Genomic DNA, 20639 nt, shown 5'->3' with positions numbered 1-20639 from the left:
ACCCCTTCAGGTTATGGTAGTCAAGCTAAGACACTTGCTTATAGGTGACCTAGAAGTCTCACCTTTAAACCAATAGAGCATGTCAGGAGACACTGTGCAGAGAACAAATGTGGTTGCTCAGGTAGGTTAAATTCAAGAAGGCATCAGGGACTTCCCTGGCAGTTCAGTGGTTGAGATTTCACCATTCAATACATGGGGTCCAGGTTCAGCCCCTGGTTGGCGAGGTAAGATCCCACAGGGCTCATAGCCAAGAAACCAAAACATAAAACAAAGCAGTATTGTAACAAAAAAATCAATAAAGACTTAAAAAATGGTCCACATAAAATTTTTTTTTTTTAAAGAGAGTCATCGGAGGAGAGTTGAATCTACTTCTGAGGGATGAAGTAGTTTGTCAGGTGGAGAAGAGGAGGAGAAAATTTCCAGGCAGAGGGAACAATTGAGCAAAGGCAGGAAGGCATGAAAAGCCTGATTCCTTCTGCTCTTAATCTTGGAGAAAACACAACTTCAGAGCCTTCTTTAAGAGATGAATTTCCCACCACTTTGGGGTGTTGTGTCTGAGATGCTGGGTAGGTTTCTGTTTGGTGCCCACAACTTGGCTGGCAGCACTGGAAATGGAAAGCCCAAAGAGAATTTAATTTGAAAGGCTGTTTAGAAAAAGAGTGAAATTGGGACCAATTTTCTCCCTGGGTCAGACACTGTTATTACAGAGCATCCCTCTTTATAGCTCTGAAACAACAACAGAAGGCAGAGTCCACTTCCAAAACCAAAAGCAGGCTCCCATCTCCAGACGTGCTTTTGTTTTCTTTTGTGACCTTGACAGGTAGATGGGGCCTTTCTTTAAGACTTCTGATACTGGTTCAGGAAGAAAACCAGCTTATCATTCAAGGAAACCGTGAGAAAGAAAACTCTTCCCCACCAGTGGGGCCCCTAGGAGACTTCTCCTCTAGTGAATCAGGAACAATGGAAATGGAAAATGGTGAGCATGTGGACGGTGACTGCAGCCCTGAATTAAAAGATGCTTGTTCCTTGGAAGGAAAGCTATGACCATCCTACAAAGCATATTAAAACGCAGAGACTTCCCTTTTCCAACAAAGGTCCATTTAGTCAATGTTACCATTTTTCCAGCAGTCTTGTACAGATGTGAGAGTTTGACCATAAAGAAGATTCTCCATTGCAAGTCCTGCTCAGGAAGGCTCAGGTCTCACTTTGGGATATAAGAATCAGCAGCATTTATCATCCTGAAGATTCAGCCTAAATTGAGAGAGGAAAATAAAAAGGGGCGGGGTCCCATTTTTAACATCCTATTACATATAATAATACAAGCTGTCTCAGCAATAAGCAATATTTTTAGGGTCTTAATTATGAGTACTGATGAAGTGATGCTTTCAAATTGTGGTGCTGGAGAAGACTCTTGACAGTCCTTGAACAACAAGGAGATCAAACCAATCAATCCTAAAGGAAATCAACCCTGACTATTCATTGGAAAGACTGATGCTGAAGCTGAAGCTCCAGTACTTTGGCCACCTGATGCGAAGAACTGACTCATTGAAAGAGACCCTGATGCTGGGAAAGACTGAGGGCAGGAGGAGAAGGAGGTGACAGAGGATGAGATGGTTAGATAGCATCACTGACTTAATGGACATAAATTTGAGCAAACTCTGGGAGATAGCGGAGGACAGAGGAGCCTGGCGTGCTTGCAGTCCATGGGGTCACAGAGTCAGAATACGACTTAGTGACTGAACAACAGCAACATCTTGGGGAATTCCCATTATTTTCAATGGTCAGTGTTTTTGTATTTGGACCATATACGAATATCTCTAAAATAATTCACTTCTTCCCTTTAATCCATATGAATGAAATATCTATATCTTTATCTCCAATGAATTTTGAAATTTCAGAGGCAAAAACTAAATGTTCATTCTGTTGCAATGAACCTTTTTTTATTGTTGACTGGCTTTTCCTCAAAGTGGCATATATGCTAATTAAAAAAAAAACTTGAATGCAGATATACTTTTTAGATGAAAAGAATCAAAACTAACTTGATTTTCAAAATATTACAGTGCTCTCTAGAGAACTTTGGAGAGTCTCTAAGGGTAGAGAAAAGGGGAATGGAGAGTTCTGTCTCCTGGAGATTGAGAATACAACATTTTTTTCACCAAAGCTGCTCTTGGCTCTCATGGGGCCATCTGGAGTGGGGGAAGCATTTGTGTGAAGACCTGGTGCTTAGTTGAGTGCCCTGTACAACATATCCAGACCATCTTCCCAGGCACACTGAGTGGGAAAAATCTGCCCCAGTGCTTTCCTTTTGGGTAGACAAGTTGGCTGAGGGGCGCCTTGTTTCCAGCTCTTCTATCCCTGTGTAGACCTAGGCTTTCAGGAGGAAGAGCTGGAGAATTCATTTTCGTCCCCAAAACTGTTTTGTAAAAGTACACCAGACACCACCAGCTACTTCCAGGACTCAAATCTGGAAGGATAGCATTTTGTCTCCATTCAGACTCCCTTCAAATGAAAGATGGCAGGAGAAACAGACAGAAAGAACAGCCTGATGACTTCTTTTGGGTAGTTTAGAGCTTTTGACTTTTTTTTTTTTTTTTTTTTTTTGAGCAGAGAAAGGTTCATTGCAAGGCCATGCAAAGAGATGAGGTGGCTTATGCCCTAAAAAGCCTCGAGTTCCCCAAAGGGTTTTGGCAAAGCATTTTTAAAAGCTAGGCGAGGGAGGAGGGATTCCTCAGGTTACATGCACATTGACTTTTAGAAGAGAAACTTTCTTTAGCTTCAGAGATTTTTCAGTTACAAAATCCAAGACTTTTTGTTTTGGGAGCTAGCACGCACATTTAGAAGAAGAGGGAAGAAAGGAAAAGAGGGGGAGTATTCTTAAAATCCACAAGAAAATAATCTTTTGCTGAACGCAGACCATATAATGGAGTAGTAGTGAACTTCCTGATTTTCCAAATGGATGGATCTGTTCCCACTCTATTTTTAAGACCTTAAATTGGAGGTTGTACTGAAAGCTGATACTGAAATGTCGAAGGCTATTGCTTTTAGGCAGAGAATTATTTTTAATTTTTATAAGGCAGTTTCTTTCTCGAAGAATCACACGGAAGCAAGGCATGTCAGCTGAAGGTTCTCTCAGCTTCACTCCGGTATAATATGAGCTGCCCACCAGCCCCGTGAGAACCAGTATTCACACCCTCCCCCACACCAGAGCTCTGCCAGTTACTTTGTCTCTTGTGTCTTGTTAAAGTTGCTGGTTGACTTCTCCAGGGAGCTGAGTCCCTCTGTCTTTCCTTTCAGAGATGCCAAGTGATACCCTAGCTTTCCCTCCAGGGAGTATTTTTGTGTATTAGACTAAGTATAAGGACCACTACTTGGCTCCTAATTTTTTAAAAAAAAATTATTTTCATTTACTTACTTTGCTGTGTTGGGTCTTGGTTGTGTCGCAAGGGCAGTAGAGTGCAGGCTAAGTAGTTGCAGCATATGAGGTCTCTAGCTGTCGCCCACAGGCTTAGTTGCCCTTTGGCATGTGGGATCTTAGTTCCCTGACCAAGGACTGAACCCGAATCCCCTGCATTGCACAGCAAGTTCTTAACCACTGGACCATCAGGGATGTCCCCTGGCCCCTGGTTTAATCCCAAAGATTCCACTTCTACATTTCCCGGGACCTCTTCCTCTCTTCTTCCAGCTACCCTTCTGGTGCACTTTTTCTTTCTCTTTTGACATCAGAGTATTCCACCTAGTCAGTGTCTCTGGATTTGCTTGCATCCGTTGGTGACTCACCCTTATTTCTCTCTGTTTGGAAGCCTTGAATTTTATTTCTTGTTGCCCTCCTTTGGGCTTTCCTCATGACTCAGTGGTAAAGAATCTGCTTGCAATGCAGGAGATGTGCGTTCGATCCCTGGGTCTGGAAAATCCCCTGGAGGAAGAAATGGCAACCCATATCCAGTATTATCCCATGGACAGAGGAGCCTGGTGGGCTATGGTCCATGGGAATCCGACCAAAGAGTCGGACATGAATGAGCGACTGAGCATGCACGCGTGTCGCCCTCCTTCATCCCAACATCTCGTTACTTTCTTTCAAACTCTCTGTGGTTCTTGGGGGCCCCATGTCTGCCAGGGAGAAGCGAGAAAGCCCCTGGGCCATGTTTCAAAAGACACATCAGGAAATTCTGAACGTGTTTTGAAACTTCTACTAATTCTGTGGGATTACGGAGGTTTATACACCACATTCCACTTTTCTCCCTTGGTATTCTCACATCCTTCCGAAATGTCAAAGGGGCTAGATTTTCCTTATCCAGATATTAAACATGTATGAAAACTCTAGGGGAGGGGGATTAAGATGCTCAGTCTGGTTTCCCTTTTCAAATGTACTGTGTAGGACTATTATGTAGATTTCCGTTATTATTTGGCAGTAGGGTAGTAGGGTACACATATAATTGTAGCTTTTTATCTCTTGTTTTTAAAAAGTTTTGTGATGAACCAATAGGTCACATTTATCAAGTACTAAGATTATGCCAGGCATGGCATTCAATACTTTCTGTGGCTTAGTTCATTTGACCCTGATACGACCTGAGAGGTAGGGTCTATTATTATCCATGTTTTATAGGTAAGAGATGCTGGATAGAGAGCTGGGTCTTCTTTACAGATTTATGACTGTTTTTGTTGATGATAAACTTCTCTGGAAGAAGTGGAAATCTGGGGTGAATTTGGTCAAATATTCAGTTTGTTGTTGTTTCGTTGCTGAGTTGTGTCAACTCTTTGTGACCTCTTGGACTGTAGCCCTCCAAGCTCCTCTGTCCATGGCATTTTCCAGGCAAGAATACTGGAGTGGGTTGCCATTCCCTTCTCCAGGGGATCATACTGACCCAGGGATCAAACCTGAGTCTCCTGCATTGCAGGCAGGTTCTTTACCGTTTGAGCCACTAGGGAAGTCTACTATATGGATTGAGTATCAAAAAAAACAAAAACAAAAACAAAAACACCTGCGGGAAAAATCATTTTGTTTAAGTGCCAGACTCTTCAGCTTTACGTATGAGGGTCAGAGCGAGAATTAATGCACACCGAGGTGAGTGGGGACAGGACTGGCTGGTCCCACAGCTGATGGGTAGGAGTTGTAGACTCTGGCTCAGTATTTGAAGCCCTTGCCCATGCATAGTGTTGCCCTGAATGGCCTGAGCTGCCTTAGGGGGTTGGAAGAGCTTGACTCTGAAGCTTTACCGGGGTCCCCAACAACAACCTTGTGGAGTGTCCCAAGGGGTTTCCATCCCCAAGAGCCATGTGTCTAAGACCCCTTTAAATGCACAGATGGTACAATTTGGAGGGCCCTCTTAGCTTTCCCTCTTTATCAGTCTCCAAGAATCCTCCAAGCAAGGATGGCTCTGCCTCAAACATACGCACAGTGCAGCAATGCATTGAAGGTTCTCAAGCAGGTTAGATCCCCTAATCCCCTTTTCCTCTGCCGCCAGACTACCTCTCCTCCTGGCTTCCTGGCTTCTGTTATATCGCCACCATCGTCCGGCTTTCCACGCTGCGTCTTGGCGTCTCCCCTTCAAACGTCCCTATTGCTAATTTTCCTCCTCTCTCTTGCTACCGTATGCTGCCCCTCCCATTCAGAACTTAATGAACAACGTGCCTCAGTCTGCTGGTCCCCATTCTGAGCCCCTTTCACCCACTTCATGCCAGATGACTGCCCCACAAATTATTTGGCCGCAGAAAGTTTATTCACCCAACATCTAGTCTTGTCTCGAGGATGGTGTTCCACTAAGCACACACAGGGAAATGCTGCTTTACACAGTGCTGCATATGCTTTGTTCGTTCTTACCTGCGTTTCCTTTTTTAAACTTTAAATATTTAATTTAGCTGTGCTGGGTAGTTGTTGCTGAGCAAGGGCTTTCTCTCATTGCTGCGGGTGGGGGCTACTCTCTAGTTGCGGTGCACAGGCTTCTCATTGCAGAAAGCAGGCCCCAGGGCACTCGGGCTTCGGTGGTTGCAGCGAGTGGGTTCCATAGTTGTGGCACATCGACTTGGTTACCCTGCAGCACGTGGAATCTTCCTGGATCAGGGATCGAGTTGGTGTGCTTTGCATTGCAAGGCAGATTCTTAACCACTGGACCACCAGGGAAGCCCTTTTGTCTCCACTTCTTGGTCCACATAATTGATCCTCATAACTAGTTGGCCGAGACAGATAAACTCACACACGTATACTTACCCCGAGAGGGCTCCCATCTTCAACTACTTATTATAGTCGTCTCTCTCCCTTAATTGAACTCGTCTGGGGTCCAGAGCAGCAGAGTTCAGCATTTTCTTATCCTCTCTGCACTCACTAGCTGAAACGCTTGAACTTATTTATTTGTTGATTTGCTGATTGTCTGCCTTCACCCAGTTCTAAGTCTGAGATGGCAGCTCCTTATCTGGTATCCCCCCCGGGGGCCATCCATCAATGCGCTGCCTGAGACTGAGAGCCAGCCTGCAAGCATTTGAGAAGTGAATGGTGATGTATCCGTCTCCCTAACTCCACTTCGAGTTACAGAGCAAGAACTGGGTCTTAGTATACGTCTGCAATTCGAGAATGACTTCTAGCCAGAGCCTATGGACTCTGGACCTGTCCCTCTCCAGAGTGCTGTAATTCAGAGGCACCTCAGTGGAACAGGCCCCATGGGTCTTCATTTCAATCAGTCTCATTGGATTTGTTTTGACTGGAGAGCTTGTTGCCTCTTTTTAAAACGCTCCCCGGGGCACTTTTGAGCACTCGAGACCTCTTGGCAGGCCAGGCATTTCACCCCATCAGGAAATCTCATCAAAATGGCATTAGGTTTTGCACATCAGGAAAAGAAAAATCCTCCAAGAGATGTTGCTGTTCTCTAGTTTGGTTTTGGATGTAGGTAGTGAAGCCCATTCGGAAGGCATTTTGACCACATGTGAGCTGGATGGCAGAATCTCCCAATAAAAAATGATACGAAAAATAAGAGTGGGAAAGAGATCTCCCTTCCTCCCCACCTCCAGAGGAATTTCTCTAGGTACAGGCCAAAACGGATTTCAAGAGAGGAGCGAAACACCAGTTTGGGGTGTGAGGCTTCTGTCTCCAAGGGCTGAGGAGTAGCCAAGCAGGCTGGCCAGACTGCGACTTGCCCTCCCGTGGAGGGTCTTGCCATGTACTTTTTTGATCTGGTCTCCTCCGGGCTCCACCTTGTAAACACTTGAAAACCACATCATGGCGGAACTACTTTTATTCTAGGTTCGTACTTACACAAGATTCCCCAGGCATTTTTCACATCATTTGGTCTAGACTTCCTTCCAGAAGAAAAGGACATAGTTTCCCCTCCTTATGGGGGTAGCTTCTGAAGCTCTTTATTTACTTTTTAAAAGTTGGTTAGTTAAATTTTTGGCTGTGCCCCATGGCCCGTGGGATCTTAGTTCCCCGACCAGGGATCAAACCCATGTCCTCTGTAGTGGAAGTGTGGAGTCTTAACAGGACCTCCAGGAAAGTCCTTGAATTTATTTTTTTAATTTTTATTTTATATTGAAAGATAGTTGATTTACAGTATTGTGATGGTTTCAGGTGTACAGCAAAGTGCTTCAGTTATTCAGATACATGGATTCATTCTTTTCCAGATTCTTTCCCATATAGGTTATTACAGAATATTGAGTGGAGTTCCCTGTGCTATGTTATGGAGTGTGTGTATGTTAATCCCAAACTCCTAAGTTATCCTGCTGCCTCTCCCTTTTGGTTACCCCACGTTTCTTTTCTAAGTCTGTCCCTGTTTTATAATAAGCTCACTTGTGTCACCCCGACGCTCTTTAAGCCCCTGTTGTCACCAGGGTCCGAGTCTCCGCAGCTGGGCTTCCGCTCGCGCCTTCCACGCTTCCTGTCTCAGCGCAGGGCTGAGCGCTCTAGGAATGGCCGAGCAGCGCCGAGGCGGACGCGGAGGCGGCGGGACCCAGCTCCCCGACGGCCCTGGCCGCTCTGCCTTCTTCCCGGGTCGTTTTCCGGTCTCACGCTCTGGTGCGTCTCTCCTTTCAGAGGTGTGAACATGTATGCCATGCTGACCGGGACCCTGCCTTTCACAGTGGAGCCGTTCAGCCTGAGGGCCTTGTACCAGAAGATGGTGGACAAAGAAATGAACCCGCTCCCCGCCCAGCTCTCCACAGGTAACGCGCCTGCCGCTCCAGGGTCCAGGGTCCTGCAGCTTTGGGATCTGGACGACCCTGTGACTGCCTTTGTCTCTTCCTAGAATGAAAACGAAGTCTCCAGAAACGGTTGGGTTTCCCATTTCTAAGGACACACTTCCCTTCATCTCCTCTGAGTCCTTTCCTTGTCCGTTATAATCCTGACCCCTCTAACTTCCTCCTTCCTCCTCCTGCACACAGTACACACCTGTCAAAAGGATTGTATAGTCTCCCTTGGAAAAATAATTGCAGGCTGAGTTGCGTTAAAACTCACCATATTATAATGTTGACTCAGAAAAAAGAAGGTCGATCATCACATTGCTATTGTGTGTTCCTTAGTCAGCTCACCGTAAACAGCTATTAGTTTCATTCGAGTTTATTCTGGGATTTGTTTAGTACTGTGAGTTTCCAAGTCTGTTCAGAAGCTTTTAAATATATATGGGTTCGGTTACTTGATTAGACTGAATCCTCAGGTGTGTTTGGAAATTACTCTCAAACTTGAGCTGGTTCACATTTCAGCAAACAGCTCATGTTAAGGTTTCCTTTCAGATCCAGGAAGTGAGTGCAATTTGCTCTTTTGTTTGGTTTGCAGTTCACTTCAAGTTCCTGGCCTCCGCTTGGCCTTGATGGTCATTTAATTGGCTCTTTAGAATAAACTCAGCTTCACTGAGATAAGGCATGTGGCCAAAAAAGTAATTATTTGATTTCAACTTATGATACATGGTTCAAATATGGCATTTTTGTTTGACTACTATTAGTTTTTTTGGTGTTTTTTTTTTTTTTTTTGCTTGAGTTTATAAAGCATCCATGAAGCTGACCTAGAATTTATGCTTGCCAAATAGCACCCAAGCTGAAATGCATTCTTCTATAATTATCTAATTTGGCTCATTCTTTCACCTCTGCTGAGGCGTGTTGAATCTCTGGAGGCTGAAAGCAAAGCAGGCATTATGTACTTGGAAAGATGAGTTACGTTTCTGTTGTTATAAAAGGAATAGTTCTGCACTGAGACCTGTAACTTGTGGAGTTAGAAAATGTGCAAAATGTTGATCCAATTGTTTTGTTTAGGTTTTAGAGCTTGCCAGAATGTTGAAAGTGCTGCATTGGAAGCACATTCATTCATTCATATTTCACATTTACTCACTTATTCCACAAGTCGATCCTGGGCATCAACTTGGTGCTAGAGATGTTCTAGGCACCAGGAAGACAAAACAGTCTCTATCCATGCACAGCTTACATATCAGCAGAGGAGGCAAAAAATAACAGATAAACACACGTGATGTTTAGTAGTTTAAGTGTTCTAAAGAAAGTTGGAAAGGGGCTTCCCCAGTGACTCTGTGGTAAAGAATCCACCTGCCAATGCAGGAGACTCGGGTTCAATCCCTGGTCTGGGGCGATCCCACCTGCCTCAAAGCAACTAAGCCCCTGTACCACAACTACTGAGCCTGTGCTCTGGAGCTGGAAACCGCAGCTCCTGAGTCCATGCACCGCAGCTCCTGAAGCCCACATGCCATCGAACCTCTGCTCCACAAGAAAGAGAGGCTTGTGCGCTGCAACTAGAGAAACGCCGTGCAGCAATGAAGACGCAGAACAGCCAAAAATAAAGAAGATAAACCAGGATACGGGGACGGAGAATAAAGATACAGTTGGGTTTTTGTTTGTTTTTTAGCCACTTAAGGTTTATAAAAAACTTCCGGTTGTGGTGTAAGTGTGGACTCATATGCAGTTGTGAGAAATCATGCAGAGATATGTTTACGCTTCACCCAGTTCCCCCCGTTGATAGTCTCTCAAATAACTGCAGTTTAGGGTTGCCACTAAGACTCGGTTAAAGGCCGTTGACCTTATTCAGATGAACATGTGCTTGTGTTGGCGTGTATTTAATTCTCTGCAGTGTCATCACCACATGTGTAGATTCATGTGATGATTAAGTCAAGATATGGAACAATTCCATGACCAGAATTCCATGACCAGAATTCCTTATCTTACCTTTCTGTAGCCTCAGCCAGCCCCCTGCCTCCCACCTTGCCTAACCCCTGGCCACCACTAACCTGTTCTCCAATTCTGTAATTTTGTCTTTTCAAAAATCCAATATAGTTGTATCTCTTCTTTTCACGTATGATTCATGGATTCCTTTGGGATCCATCCAAGTCGTTTCACACACCAATCCTTTGTTTATTTTTTTCTTGCTGAGTAGTAGTCCATGGTATAGATTTACCATAGTGTATGTATTTACCTACAGAAGTATACTGAGTTGTTTCCAGATACTATGAATAAATCTGCTGTCAATATTTATATACAGGTTTTGTGAGAACATGTTTTCACTTGTCTGAGTGACATAGCTGGGTTGTATAATAAGCGTATAATTGGTTTTGTAAGCAACTGCTACATTTCTGTTCTGAGTGGCTCTACCATTTGCGTTCTTTCTAGCAAGGCATGAGTGATCCAGTTTCTCTGCATCCTTGCCAGCATTTGGTACTCTCACTGTTTTTAATTTTAGCCATTCTGATAGGGATATAATGATACCTCATTGTGGTAACAAGTAAGATTTAACACTTAAAAATAAATGCAGTCTTTCAATGTAGTCTCTTTAAGAGTTTTATAATCATAGGGCTGCCATTTTTCAGAGTGATTTTGAAGTTCCTCTTATTGTTCAGAGCCTGTTTTGTCTAAAGTGTCCCAATACAAAGAATAATAGGAGGTAGGAGGTTGTTTCTAACTTCATGCCTGGAAAAAGCAGACAGTGTTCACTTTGAATTCCAGTGAGACCCTGAAGAGCTAGAGCTGCTTCTCATTGTACTTACTAGTCAGGATGCCTAGGTTATGCTGCAGTAACAAATAGCCCCCTGATCTCAGTGGCATAAGACAACAAAGATTCTTTTCTTTTTGTTGGTTGTGCCATGTAGCATGCAGAATCTTAGGTCTCCGAGCAGGGATTGAATGTATACCCCCTGCCTTGGAAGCTCGGAGTCCTAATCACTGAACAACTAGGGAATTCAACCAAGATTCATGTCTCATTCATGCTATATATCTGTGGAGAGTTGGATCAGAAGTTGATCCCTCCCTGCTCATTCTTGTCAATCAGGCTCCCAGACCAGTGGGGCAGCCACTATTTCAAATGTGTCTGATCTGAGCAGAGGGAAACAGAAATCTAGGAGGTCTGTTTTCAGCAGTGAAATCTCCCACCAACATTCCACTCATAACTTGTAACTTTCTAAAACATTTCGCATGGCTTCACCCAGCTAAAGGAGCTGAGGAAATGCAATCCTACCATGTGTCTGGAAGGTGAAAAGCCAGAAATATCTGATTAAGTGGCATTACTCGTGTGAGCCACAGGCTGTGGGAGGAGGGGGTCCCTGCCATCGGCACTGGGGTGGGTCGGGCAGCGAGGCAAGGACAGGCAGACTAAAACCGCAAGGAAATCAGTTTCATTGCTTCTGAACCAACCTTGTTTTTATCCCAGTACTATTACTTAGCAGGCTAGGCTCTAGGTGCCTTCTTATTGTGACAATTCAATTTGCCTTCAAAGAAGTAAAAGTTGCACCCTGAAAATATCTTTTGTTTTTTTTTTTAAGTCTGAAGAGAACAGGAGAAATATTAGAAATGTTCCAAGCAATTTTGGTATCATTGGAGTTGATATCCAGTCTCACGTAGCTCTTGCTTGGAACAGTTTTGACATTGGCCTTAAACTCTGAACTGAACTTAAACTCTGTGTGTGCTTTTTAGAGATCTTCATATCTGTACAGGACCTTATAGTCTTGATTGGTCAAGCATGAACAAGCATGAAATGCATTTTTATATCTGATTTTATGATACAGGAATTTGGACATGCCCTCCGCCCCTTTTGACTTCCCTAATGGCTCAGTGGGAAAGAATCTGCCTGCGATGCAAGAGACCTGGATTCGATCCCTGGGTTGGGAAGATCCCCTGGAGAAGGGCATGGCAACCCCCTCCAGTATTCTTGCTTGGAGAATCTCATGGGCAGAGGAGCCTGGTGGGACAGTCCATGGGATTGCAAAGAGTTAGACATAACTGAGCTACTAACACTTTCACTCCCCTCTTTTATTCTCTTACTATTCCGACACAGAGGGTTAAAGCCTGAGATGAGTAGATGTTTCAGTTCAGTTCAGTTCAGTTGCTGAGTCATGTCCAACTCTTTGCGACCCCATGGACTGCAGCACGCCAGGCCTCCCTTGTCCATCACCAACTCTCAGAGTCCACCCAAACCCATGTCCATTGAGTCAGTGATGCCATCGCACCATCTAATCCTCTGTTGTCTCCTTCTCCTCCTGCCTTCGATCTTTCCCAGCATCTGGGTCTTTTCAAATGAGTCAGTTCCTCGCATCAGGTGGCCAAAGGATTGGAGTTTCAGCTTCAGCATCATTCCTTCTAATGAATATTCAGGACTGATCTCCAATAGTAAGATATGTAAATATCTACCCATCTCAGGCTTTAACCTTTTGTGCCAGGTTTGTGCTATCAAGCATAGTGTTGGCACATAGTAGTTGTTCAGGGAATCTGAGTCCCTGGCCTGGCCCTTGTGTTAAAGTGTGTGGTCTGGGAAGCCAGCCCACAAACTTATTTGGCTACTCAGCTATGAGATCTGGCCCGATCCAGTAGGGCCCAGAACTGCACCCTTGATGGTGAGGACGCTCAGGTCATCTTCTCTGGTTTATAGAGTGAAGGACATGAGTTCTGGGGATCAGCCACTGCTTTCCATCAGCCCCCTGCTTCTCCAGCTCTTTGTTATTTGCACCCCAAGTTGACCACTTTTTCCTTCCACCATGCTGGCGCACCCTCATCTGTGGTACCATGTGACACCAGCTTGTTCATATCCCAGAATACTAGCTTCCAGCACAGGAGTGGCTGCCGTTTATTGAATGGCCATGGGTAAGTGCTTTTCATAGTGTCTTCTGTTCTCATAACAACTCTGTAAGTTAAGCTCTATTATTCCCAATTTATCAAGGAGGAAACTGAGTCCCAGCAAGATTATATAGCTTCTCCAGTTTTTTATTTACTTCCCCTTGACCCCTAAATCTGAACTTCCCTCCTGTACTGAGTTGCTTCTTTGAAAGTGAAAGTGAAAGTCACTCAGCTGTGTCTGATTCTTTGCAACCATGGACTGTATAGTCCATGGAATTCTCCAGGCCAGAATACTGGAGTGGGTAGCCTTTCCCTTCTCTAGGGGATCTTCCCAACCCAGGGATGGAACCCAGGTCTCCCACATTGCAGGCGGATTCTTTACCAGCTGAGCTATGAGGGAAGCCCAAGAATACGGGAGTGGGTAGCCTATCCTTTCTCCAGCAGATCTCCCCAACCCAGGAATCAAACTAGGGTCTCCAGCCTTGCAGGCGGATTCTTTACCAACTGAGCTATGTATAAAGGGTTGCTTTGCTATTTTTTCTTACTTTATTTTGTGTAAGATGCCCCCCCTCCCTTCCCCACTGCAGATTTGGCAGTGTTATCTATTGTCCTCATGTTTTGAGTAATATCAAAACCGAAATATCCAAATTGAGAATGTGCCATTTTATTAAGTGTCTCATTACCACATCTTTATCAATTTATATCACTCATACTTGTAATGGTCTCTCCACTGTATAACAATACTCTTTTTTTAGATGAAGTTGGAAGAATTTTTGCCAAATTTGAGCTGAAAAAGAGCACAGTGTTATTGCCCTTTGAGTCTGTTCTGCATGCTTTCCAAGAATCGTCCCTCTTCCCCACCATGTAGTTCGAAAGCTTAAGCTGTTGGGATCTTTCCAATTCTGGCTTCCAGAGTTTCTCTTTGTGCTTGTTGGTGCTTGTACATCACAGAGTCATGAATGCCTTTCACAGCTTCCATGTTTACCTTTTCATCACTACACCTCAAGGAAGGCATTTTGAACACATTCCAGATACTCACTTAGATCAAGTGGGTTTTGCCCCATGAAGTCACTGAGGTGATACTAAAGGCAGGATGTTAGCATCTGCGAGGGATGTGTCAGTGCCAATTGATTTTACATGAAAAGATGCTCAGCATCACTCATTATTAGAGAGATGCAAATCAAAGCAACAATGAGGTATCGCCTCACACTGGTCAGAATGGCCATCATCAAAGAGTCGACAAATAATAAATGCTGGAGAGCATGTGGGAAAAAAAGGAACCATCCTACACTGTTGGTAGGAATGTGAAGTGGTGCAGCCACTACGGAGGACAGTATAGAGGTTCCCTAAAAACTAAAACTAGTTATTATCACGTGTGCATGTGTGCTGTCACTTCAGTCTTGTTGACTCTGCGACCCTCTGGACTGGAGCCCAGCAGGCTGCCATGTCCATGGGATTCTCCAGGCAAGAATACTGGAGTGGGTTGCCATGCCCTCCTTCAGGAGACCTTCCCGACCCAGGGATCGAACCTACATCTCCTGGGTTGCCTGCATCATAGGTGGTTTCTTTACCCACACGCCACTGGGGAAGCCAGAATTACCATATGACCCATCAATCCCACTCCTGGGCATGTATCTGGAGAATACTCTAATTTGAAAAGATACATGTTTGTAGCAGTATTATTTACAATAAGCAAGACAAGGAAGCAACCTAAATGTTCATTGACAGATGACTAGATAAAGAAATTGTGGTACACACACACACACACACACCCCACTGGAATGCTACTTAGCCATAAAAATGAAGGAAATAATGCCATTGCAGCAACTTGGGTAGGCCTAGAGATTATCATAAAAAGTCAGACAGCTAGAGACAAATATCATATGTTATCACTTATATGTGAAATCGAAAAAAAATGATTTAAATGAATTTATTTATAAAACAGAAACAGATTCACAGATGTGGAAAACAAACTTATAGTTACCAAAGGGCAAAGGGAGGAGGGATAATTAGGAGTTTGGGATTAACAGATACACACGACTATATATAAAATAAACAAGGTCCTACTGTATAGCACAGGGAGCTATAGTCATTATCTTGTAATAAACTATAATGATGAGAATCTAAAAAGAATTTATATAGATAGGGTGAAAAGGATTTCCGAGAAGTCTCAATCATCAAATAATTGTTGTTGCTGCTTTCTCCTGGGAGCTGATGGGGAAGGAGCCTCTGGTACAGGTGAGATCTCTCTCAACATCCCACGGGCTGCAACAGAACAAAGAATTTGATGGCTTCGCCTGCCTCATGGGGATCTTTCCCAAGGCACGGGGTCTTGGAGCTCACACAAGCCAGCCCAGGCTCCAGAAAGCTGATGCTTGGAGGAAGCAGGTTTTGCACCAGAGGAGTGTGTACCTTCTGTGACACGGGGTGCAGAGAGGGACCGCACCCTGGGTGGGGCATCCCTATGCCTGGCTCCGAATGGAGACCCCAAGCGCTAGCTTAGAAGTTCTGGGTGGGATGTGTAGCCATGGCTCCCACAGCTTTCCAGAACAGTGGAAAATATTTTTATGCCTTTTGCTCATGAGTCATAGGGATATTCAAGACCCTCACACAGACTTCAAAGAGCTCCAAAGATGTTTTCAAAATCCTTTTTGGATACTAATGCAATATTTGCAATGTCCAAAGAAAGAAAATTCACTGGTAAAGATCTGAACTAAAATTACTTGTGCTCATCAGTGATTTGTGATGGCACAGAGTGCTTGGTTCTGAAAATAGAACAAAAACTCACATCCAGTCTGTTCTTAGCTCTTTGGGGTAAAATCATACTCTGAAAAAGCCTGGGTTGCTGTTTAGGTCCTTTGAGGGTAAGCAACAGAGATGTCCAGTTTTCTGCTGATGGGTGGGTCTGTGTTCCCTCCCTGTAGTTTGGCAGGGGTAATGGCAACCTCCTTCTAAAGGACTTAGGCCAGTACACCGTGGCTCCTGGAACTGTTGTATTCAGTGCCCCTGACCCGCGGCAGGCCAGTGTCTTCCCATGCCTCTGCTGGAGACTCCTAGACACTCACAGGTAACTCTGGCTCAGTCTCTTGTGGGGTCACTGCTCCTTTCTCCTGGGTCCTGGTGTGCACAAGGTTTTGTTTGTGCCTTCTAAGAGTCTGTTTCCCTAGTCCTGTGGAAGTTCTGTAATCAAATCCCACTGGCCGTCAAGTCAAATTCCCTGGGGGTTCTCAGTCTCTTTGCCAGATCCCCAGGTTGGGAAGTCTGCTGTGGACCCTAGAACTTTTGCAGCAGTGAGAGAACTTCTTTGGGATAACTGTTCTCCAGTTTGTGGGTTGTCTGGTTGGCAGCTCTATGGTGGGGCTGATGGCGATCTCCTCCAAGAGGACTTAAGCCACATGCTGCACCTCCAAGGCCTGCTGCAGCCAGAGCCCCTGTCCCCATGGCAGGCCACTGCTGACCCATGCCTGCACAGGAGACATGCAAACACTCAAAGGCAGGTCTGGCCCGGTCTCTTGTGGAGTATCTGGGTCCTGGTGCACACAAGCTTTTGTTTGAGCCCTCTTAGTATTTCTGGTGGCTATGGGGTTTAATTCTAAACACTATTTCACCCCTCCTACTGTCTTGTTGGAGCTTCTCCTTTGCCCTTGGATGTGGGATATCTTTTTTTGGTGGGATCCAACATTCTCCCGTCGATGAAAATACCGATCAAGAAGATAGCAGAGAAGTACTTGTGGAAAATTCTTTATGAAATGGGAATACCAGACCACCTTACCTGCGTCCTGAGAAACTGTATGCAGGTCAAGAAGCAACAGTTAGAACTGGACACGGAACAACAGACTAGTTCCAAATTGGGAAAGGAATACGTCTGTATATTGTCACCCTGCTTACTTAACTTATATGCAGAGTACATAATGAGAAATGCTGGGCTGGATGAAGCACAAGTTGGTATCAAGATTGCCAGGAGAAATGTCTGTAACCTCAGATATGCAGATGACATCACCCTTATGGCAGAAAGTGAAGAGGAACTAAAAAGCCTCTTGATGAAAGTGAAAGAGGAGAGTGAAAAGTTGGCTTAAAACTCAGCATTCAAAAAACTAAGATCATGACATCTGGTCCCATCTCTTCATGGCAAATAGATGGAGAAACAATGGAAACAGTGAGAGACTTTATTTTGGGGGTCTCCAAAATCACTGCAGATGGTGACTGCAGCTATGAAATTAAAAGACGCTTGCTCCTTGGAAGAAAAGTTATGACCAACCTAGACAGCATATTAAAAAGCAGAGGCATTACTTTGTCAACAAAGGTCTGTCTAGTCAAAGCTATGGTTTATCCATTAGTCATGTATGGATGTAAGAGTTGGACCATAAAGAAGGCTGAGCACCAAAGAATTGATGCTTTTGAGCTGTGATGTTGGAGAAGACTCTTTAGAATCCCTTGGACTGCAAGGAGATCCAGCCTGTCAATCCTAAAGGAGATCAGTTCTGAATATTCATTGGAAGGGCTGATGCTGAAGCTCCAATACTTTGGCCACCTGATGCGAAGACTGACTCATTGGAAAAGACCCTGATGCTGGGAAAGATTGAGGGCAGGAGGAGATGACAAGGAAGTGATGACAAAATGACAAGAAGAGACAAGAAGATGACACAGAGGACAAGATGGTTGGATGGCATCACTGACTCGATGGATGTGAGTTTCGTGATGGACAGGGAGGCCCGGTGTGCTGCAGTCTACAGGGACGCAAAGAGTCGGACACAACTGAGCAACTAAACAATGACAACAGCAGAGATGTCTCAGAAACATCATTAACTGAAGAGTCTCCTGGTTGCAACTCATTATGCTCACAGTCTTTTTTTCTTTGACCAATTAAGTATCCAAATGACCTTACAATATAGGGAAGTGGAGAGAAGGGAGGTGGAGGTTCCAACAAGAGAGACCCCTCTTTTACAGCCCCATTTGCTCTTCAGAGCACTGAAGAACATTGTAGAAAAGTTGTATTTGGAGACCCAGCTATAAAACTTAGAATATTAAATACCTCTCATGTCTGCATTGTCATCTACACATATATTTTTACCCATTGCATTCTCAAAAGGAAATGGCCTTCCAGTGGCCTCATCCACTGTTTGGAAACCTTCGTGGAAGGGTTACCTGGTGGCCTGACCTAGCAAAAGTTTTTTCTTTGGGGTTGGTTCTGGCATCAGACGTAGCCCCTCTTGACAGCTTCATTTTTACCTTGCAAAGATGGTTGACCATGATACCCATCATTCTTCAAAGGACAGTTTTAAAATGACAACTGAAGCCTGTGAGAAAGTGACAACTTCTACGACTTTTCTTTGAAAGGTTAGATTATCCTGTTGATATTGTTCAGTCGCCAAGCCATGTCCAACTTTTTTGCAGCCCCTTGGACTGCAGCATGCCAGGCTCCTCTGTCCTTGACTATCTCTCGGAGCTAGCTCAAATTCATGTTCATTGAATCAGTGATGCCATCCAATCATCTCATCCTCCATCACACCCTTCTTCTGCCCTCAATCTTTGCCAGCATCAGGGTCTTTTTCAGTGAGTTGGCTCTTCGCATCAGGTGGCCTAAGTATTGGAGCTTCAGCTTCAGCATCAGTCCTTCTAATGAGTATTCAGGGTTGATTTCCTGTAAGATTGATTGGTTTGATCTCCTTGCTTTCCAAGGAACTCTCAAGAGTCTTCTCCAACACCACAGTTTGAAAACATCAATTCTTTAGTGCCCTGCATTCTTGATGGTCCATTTCTCATATTTGTACATGACTACTGGAAAGACAATAGCCTTAACTATATGGATTATCTTAGGAAACTAAAAAATAGCTTTAGAGAAAAAGATTTAAAAAGTTTGGTGACCAAGCAAATTAAGATTCGTTTCCACAAAGTTTTATTTGGTATATTGGAAATGGGATATCATGTACAAAGTTCCATAAAAGAATATTTTTTCTATTGCAAGGGTACTATCACAGTGCTTTATAAAATGAGTATACATAAGAAAACATCCTGGTCCCCAAACTCAAGCAAGAGAGAGCATCTTCATTTTCAGGGAATCCCTGGCAGTCTTTGTCCATATGAGGACCTGCATATTCTCATGCTCAACAGTTTTGGAGCCTGTGACCTTCACGTGCATTATAAACATTTTCTTCAGTGTTGTGTTCTTGTCTCCATTGAAATAATCTTAAAGGATGCATGTGTAGCACAGGGAACTCTACTCGGTATTTTACAATCATCTATAAGGGAAATGAATCTGGAAAAGAATCTGAGTCTTGGCATGCGTGATCTTTTAGTTGTGGCATGTGGGGTCTAGTTCCTTGACAAGGTATTGAACCCAGGCCGTCTGTGTTGGGAGCACAGAGTCTTAGTCGCTGGACTGCCAGGGAATTCCATATATATATATATGGTGGTTTAGATGCTGTCATGTCCAACTCTTTGTGACCCCATGGACTGTAGCCCACTGGGCCCCTTGGTCCATGGGATTCTCCAGGCAGGAGTACTGGAATGGGTTGCCATGCCCTCCTCCAGGAGATCTTCCCGACCCAGGGGTCAAACCTGCATCTCTCATATCTCCTGCATTGGCAGGTGGGTTCTTTACCACCAGTGCCACCTGAAAGGCCTATGTATAAATTCCTTAAAACCCACCTTGAGATCCAGCGTTGTCCTTTTACATTCGTCCATTCCTCTTTGGCTAACCTTTAGTGGTGAACCATGAGAGAAACCACAAGGGGTTTGGAGAAGTATGGTATGTGGGGAGATTCACACCAGTTCCTGCTTTACCATGTTCCAGATACCTCCTTGGACAGATATCTTATACTCTGGATGGGTGGCCCCCCAAGATCCAGAAAATAGATGAGCAGTGGCCTGGGAGGTGTGGTGGGTCACCTGCCTTGGTCTGCCTTCAGCCTGTAACACGTGTGACGTTTGCCCAATGTCTTCACAGGAGCCGTGAACTTCCTGCGTTCTCTCCTGGAACCAGATCCTGTGAAGAGGCCCAACATTCAGCAGGCGCTGGCGAATCGCTGGCTGAATGAGAATTACGTGGGCAAAGTGCCGTGTAACATCACCTATCCCAACAGGTACTAAGTGCACGCAGAGGGACCCCTCCTCAGGCGAGATGGGGCCTGTCTTACAAGCCCTGAATAGTTGTGGAGAGGATGCTCTGTGTGACTCAAGGGAAGGCCACATCTTCTCTTGGCTGCCCTGCCCCTCTCTGCACCCACAGGTCTGCATGTGGGGCTCCCCTCCATGCACCAGGAGAAGTGTAGGCAGGGCCATCCCACATGGTTGTGCAGAGTGCACCCTTCAGGGGGCAGCTGCCAGAGGGTACGTGGGGGCTGAAGTCCAGGCTACTCTCCCCTCCTCAAACCTGCTGCTGAAGGCCTGTGTCTTTCTTGAGTGGCACCTCTTTCCAATTCACACAGAGGGACTGTTTAGACGAGCTAAGGCCTGAGTGAGCAGGTGAGTGTGTGTGTGTGTGTGTGTCTGAGTATGCTTGTTTGTGAGTGTCTGTGTGTGAGTGTATGTGTTTGAGTATGTGAATCTGTGTTTGAGTGTGTGAGGATAAGTGAGTGTGTATGTGTGTCCGTTGGAGGGTCTGTGTATCTGTTTGAGTG

The 20639-nt window shown here is 44.7% G+C and overlaps 1 protein-coding gene across 2 annotated transcripts in view; it reads left to right on the top strand.

The window, feature by feature from the left end:
• The window catches only part of HUNK (hormonally up-regulated Neu-associated kinase), a 134179-nt gene that overhangs the window by 75341 nt on the left and 38199 nt on the right, over nt 1-20639 (top strand). For both annotated transcript variants that reach the window (XR_006055609.2, XM_004003742.6), the window contains exons 5-6: nt 8018-8145; nt 19967-20102. Coding sequence is in view for 1 of the 2 variants with exons in the window: in XM_004003742.6 (XP_004003791.4) it covers nt 8018-8145; nt 19967-20102 (264 nt within the window). In the remaining variant the exon portion in view is untranslated. The remainder of the gene's footprint in view (nt 1-8017; nt 8146-19966; nt 20103-20639) is intronic.

Source organism: Ovis aries, chromosome 1 (genome assembly GCF_016772045.2).
Source record: "Ovis aries strain OAR_USU_Benz2616 breed Rambouillet chromosome 1, ARS-UI_Ramb_v3.0, whole genome shotgun sequence".
NCBI classification, from domain to species: Eukaryota; Metazoa; Chordata; class Mammalia; order Artiodactyla; family Bovidae; genus Ovis; species Ovis aries.
Note: the sequence above shows the minus strand (reverse complement) of the source record. Positions and strands in the feature narration are given on the sequence as shown.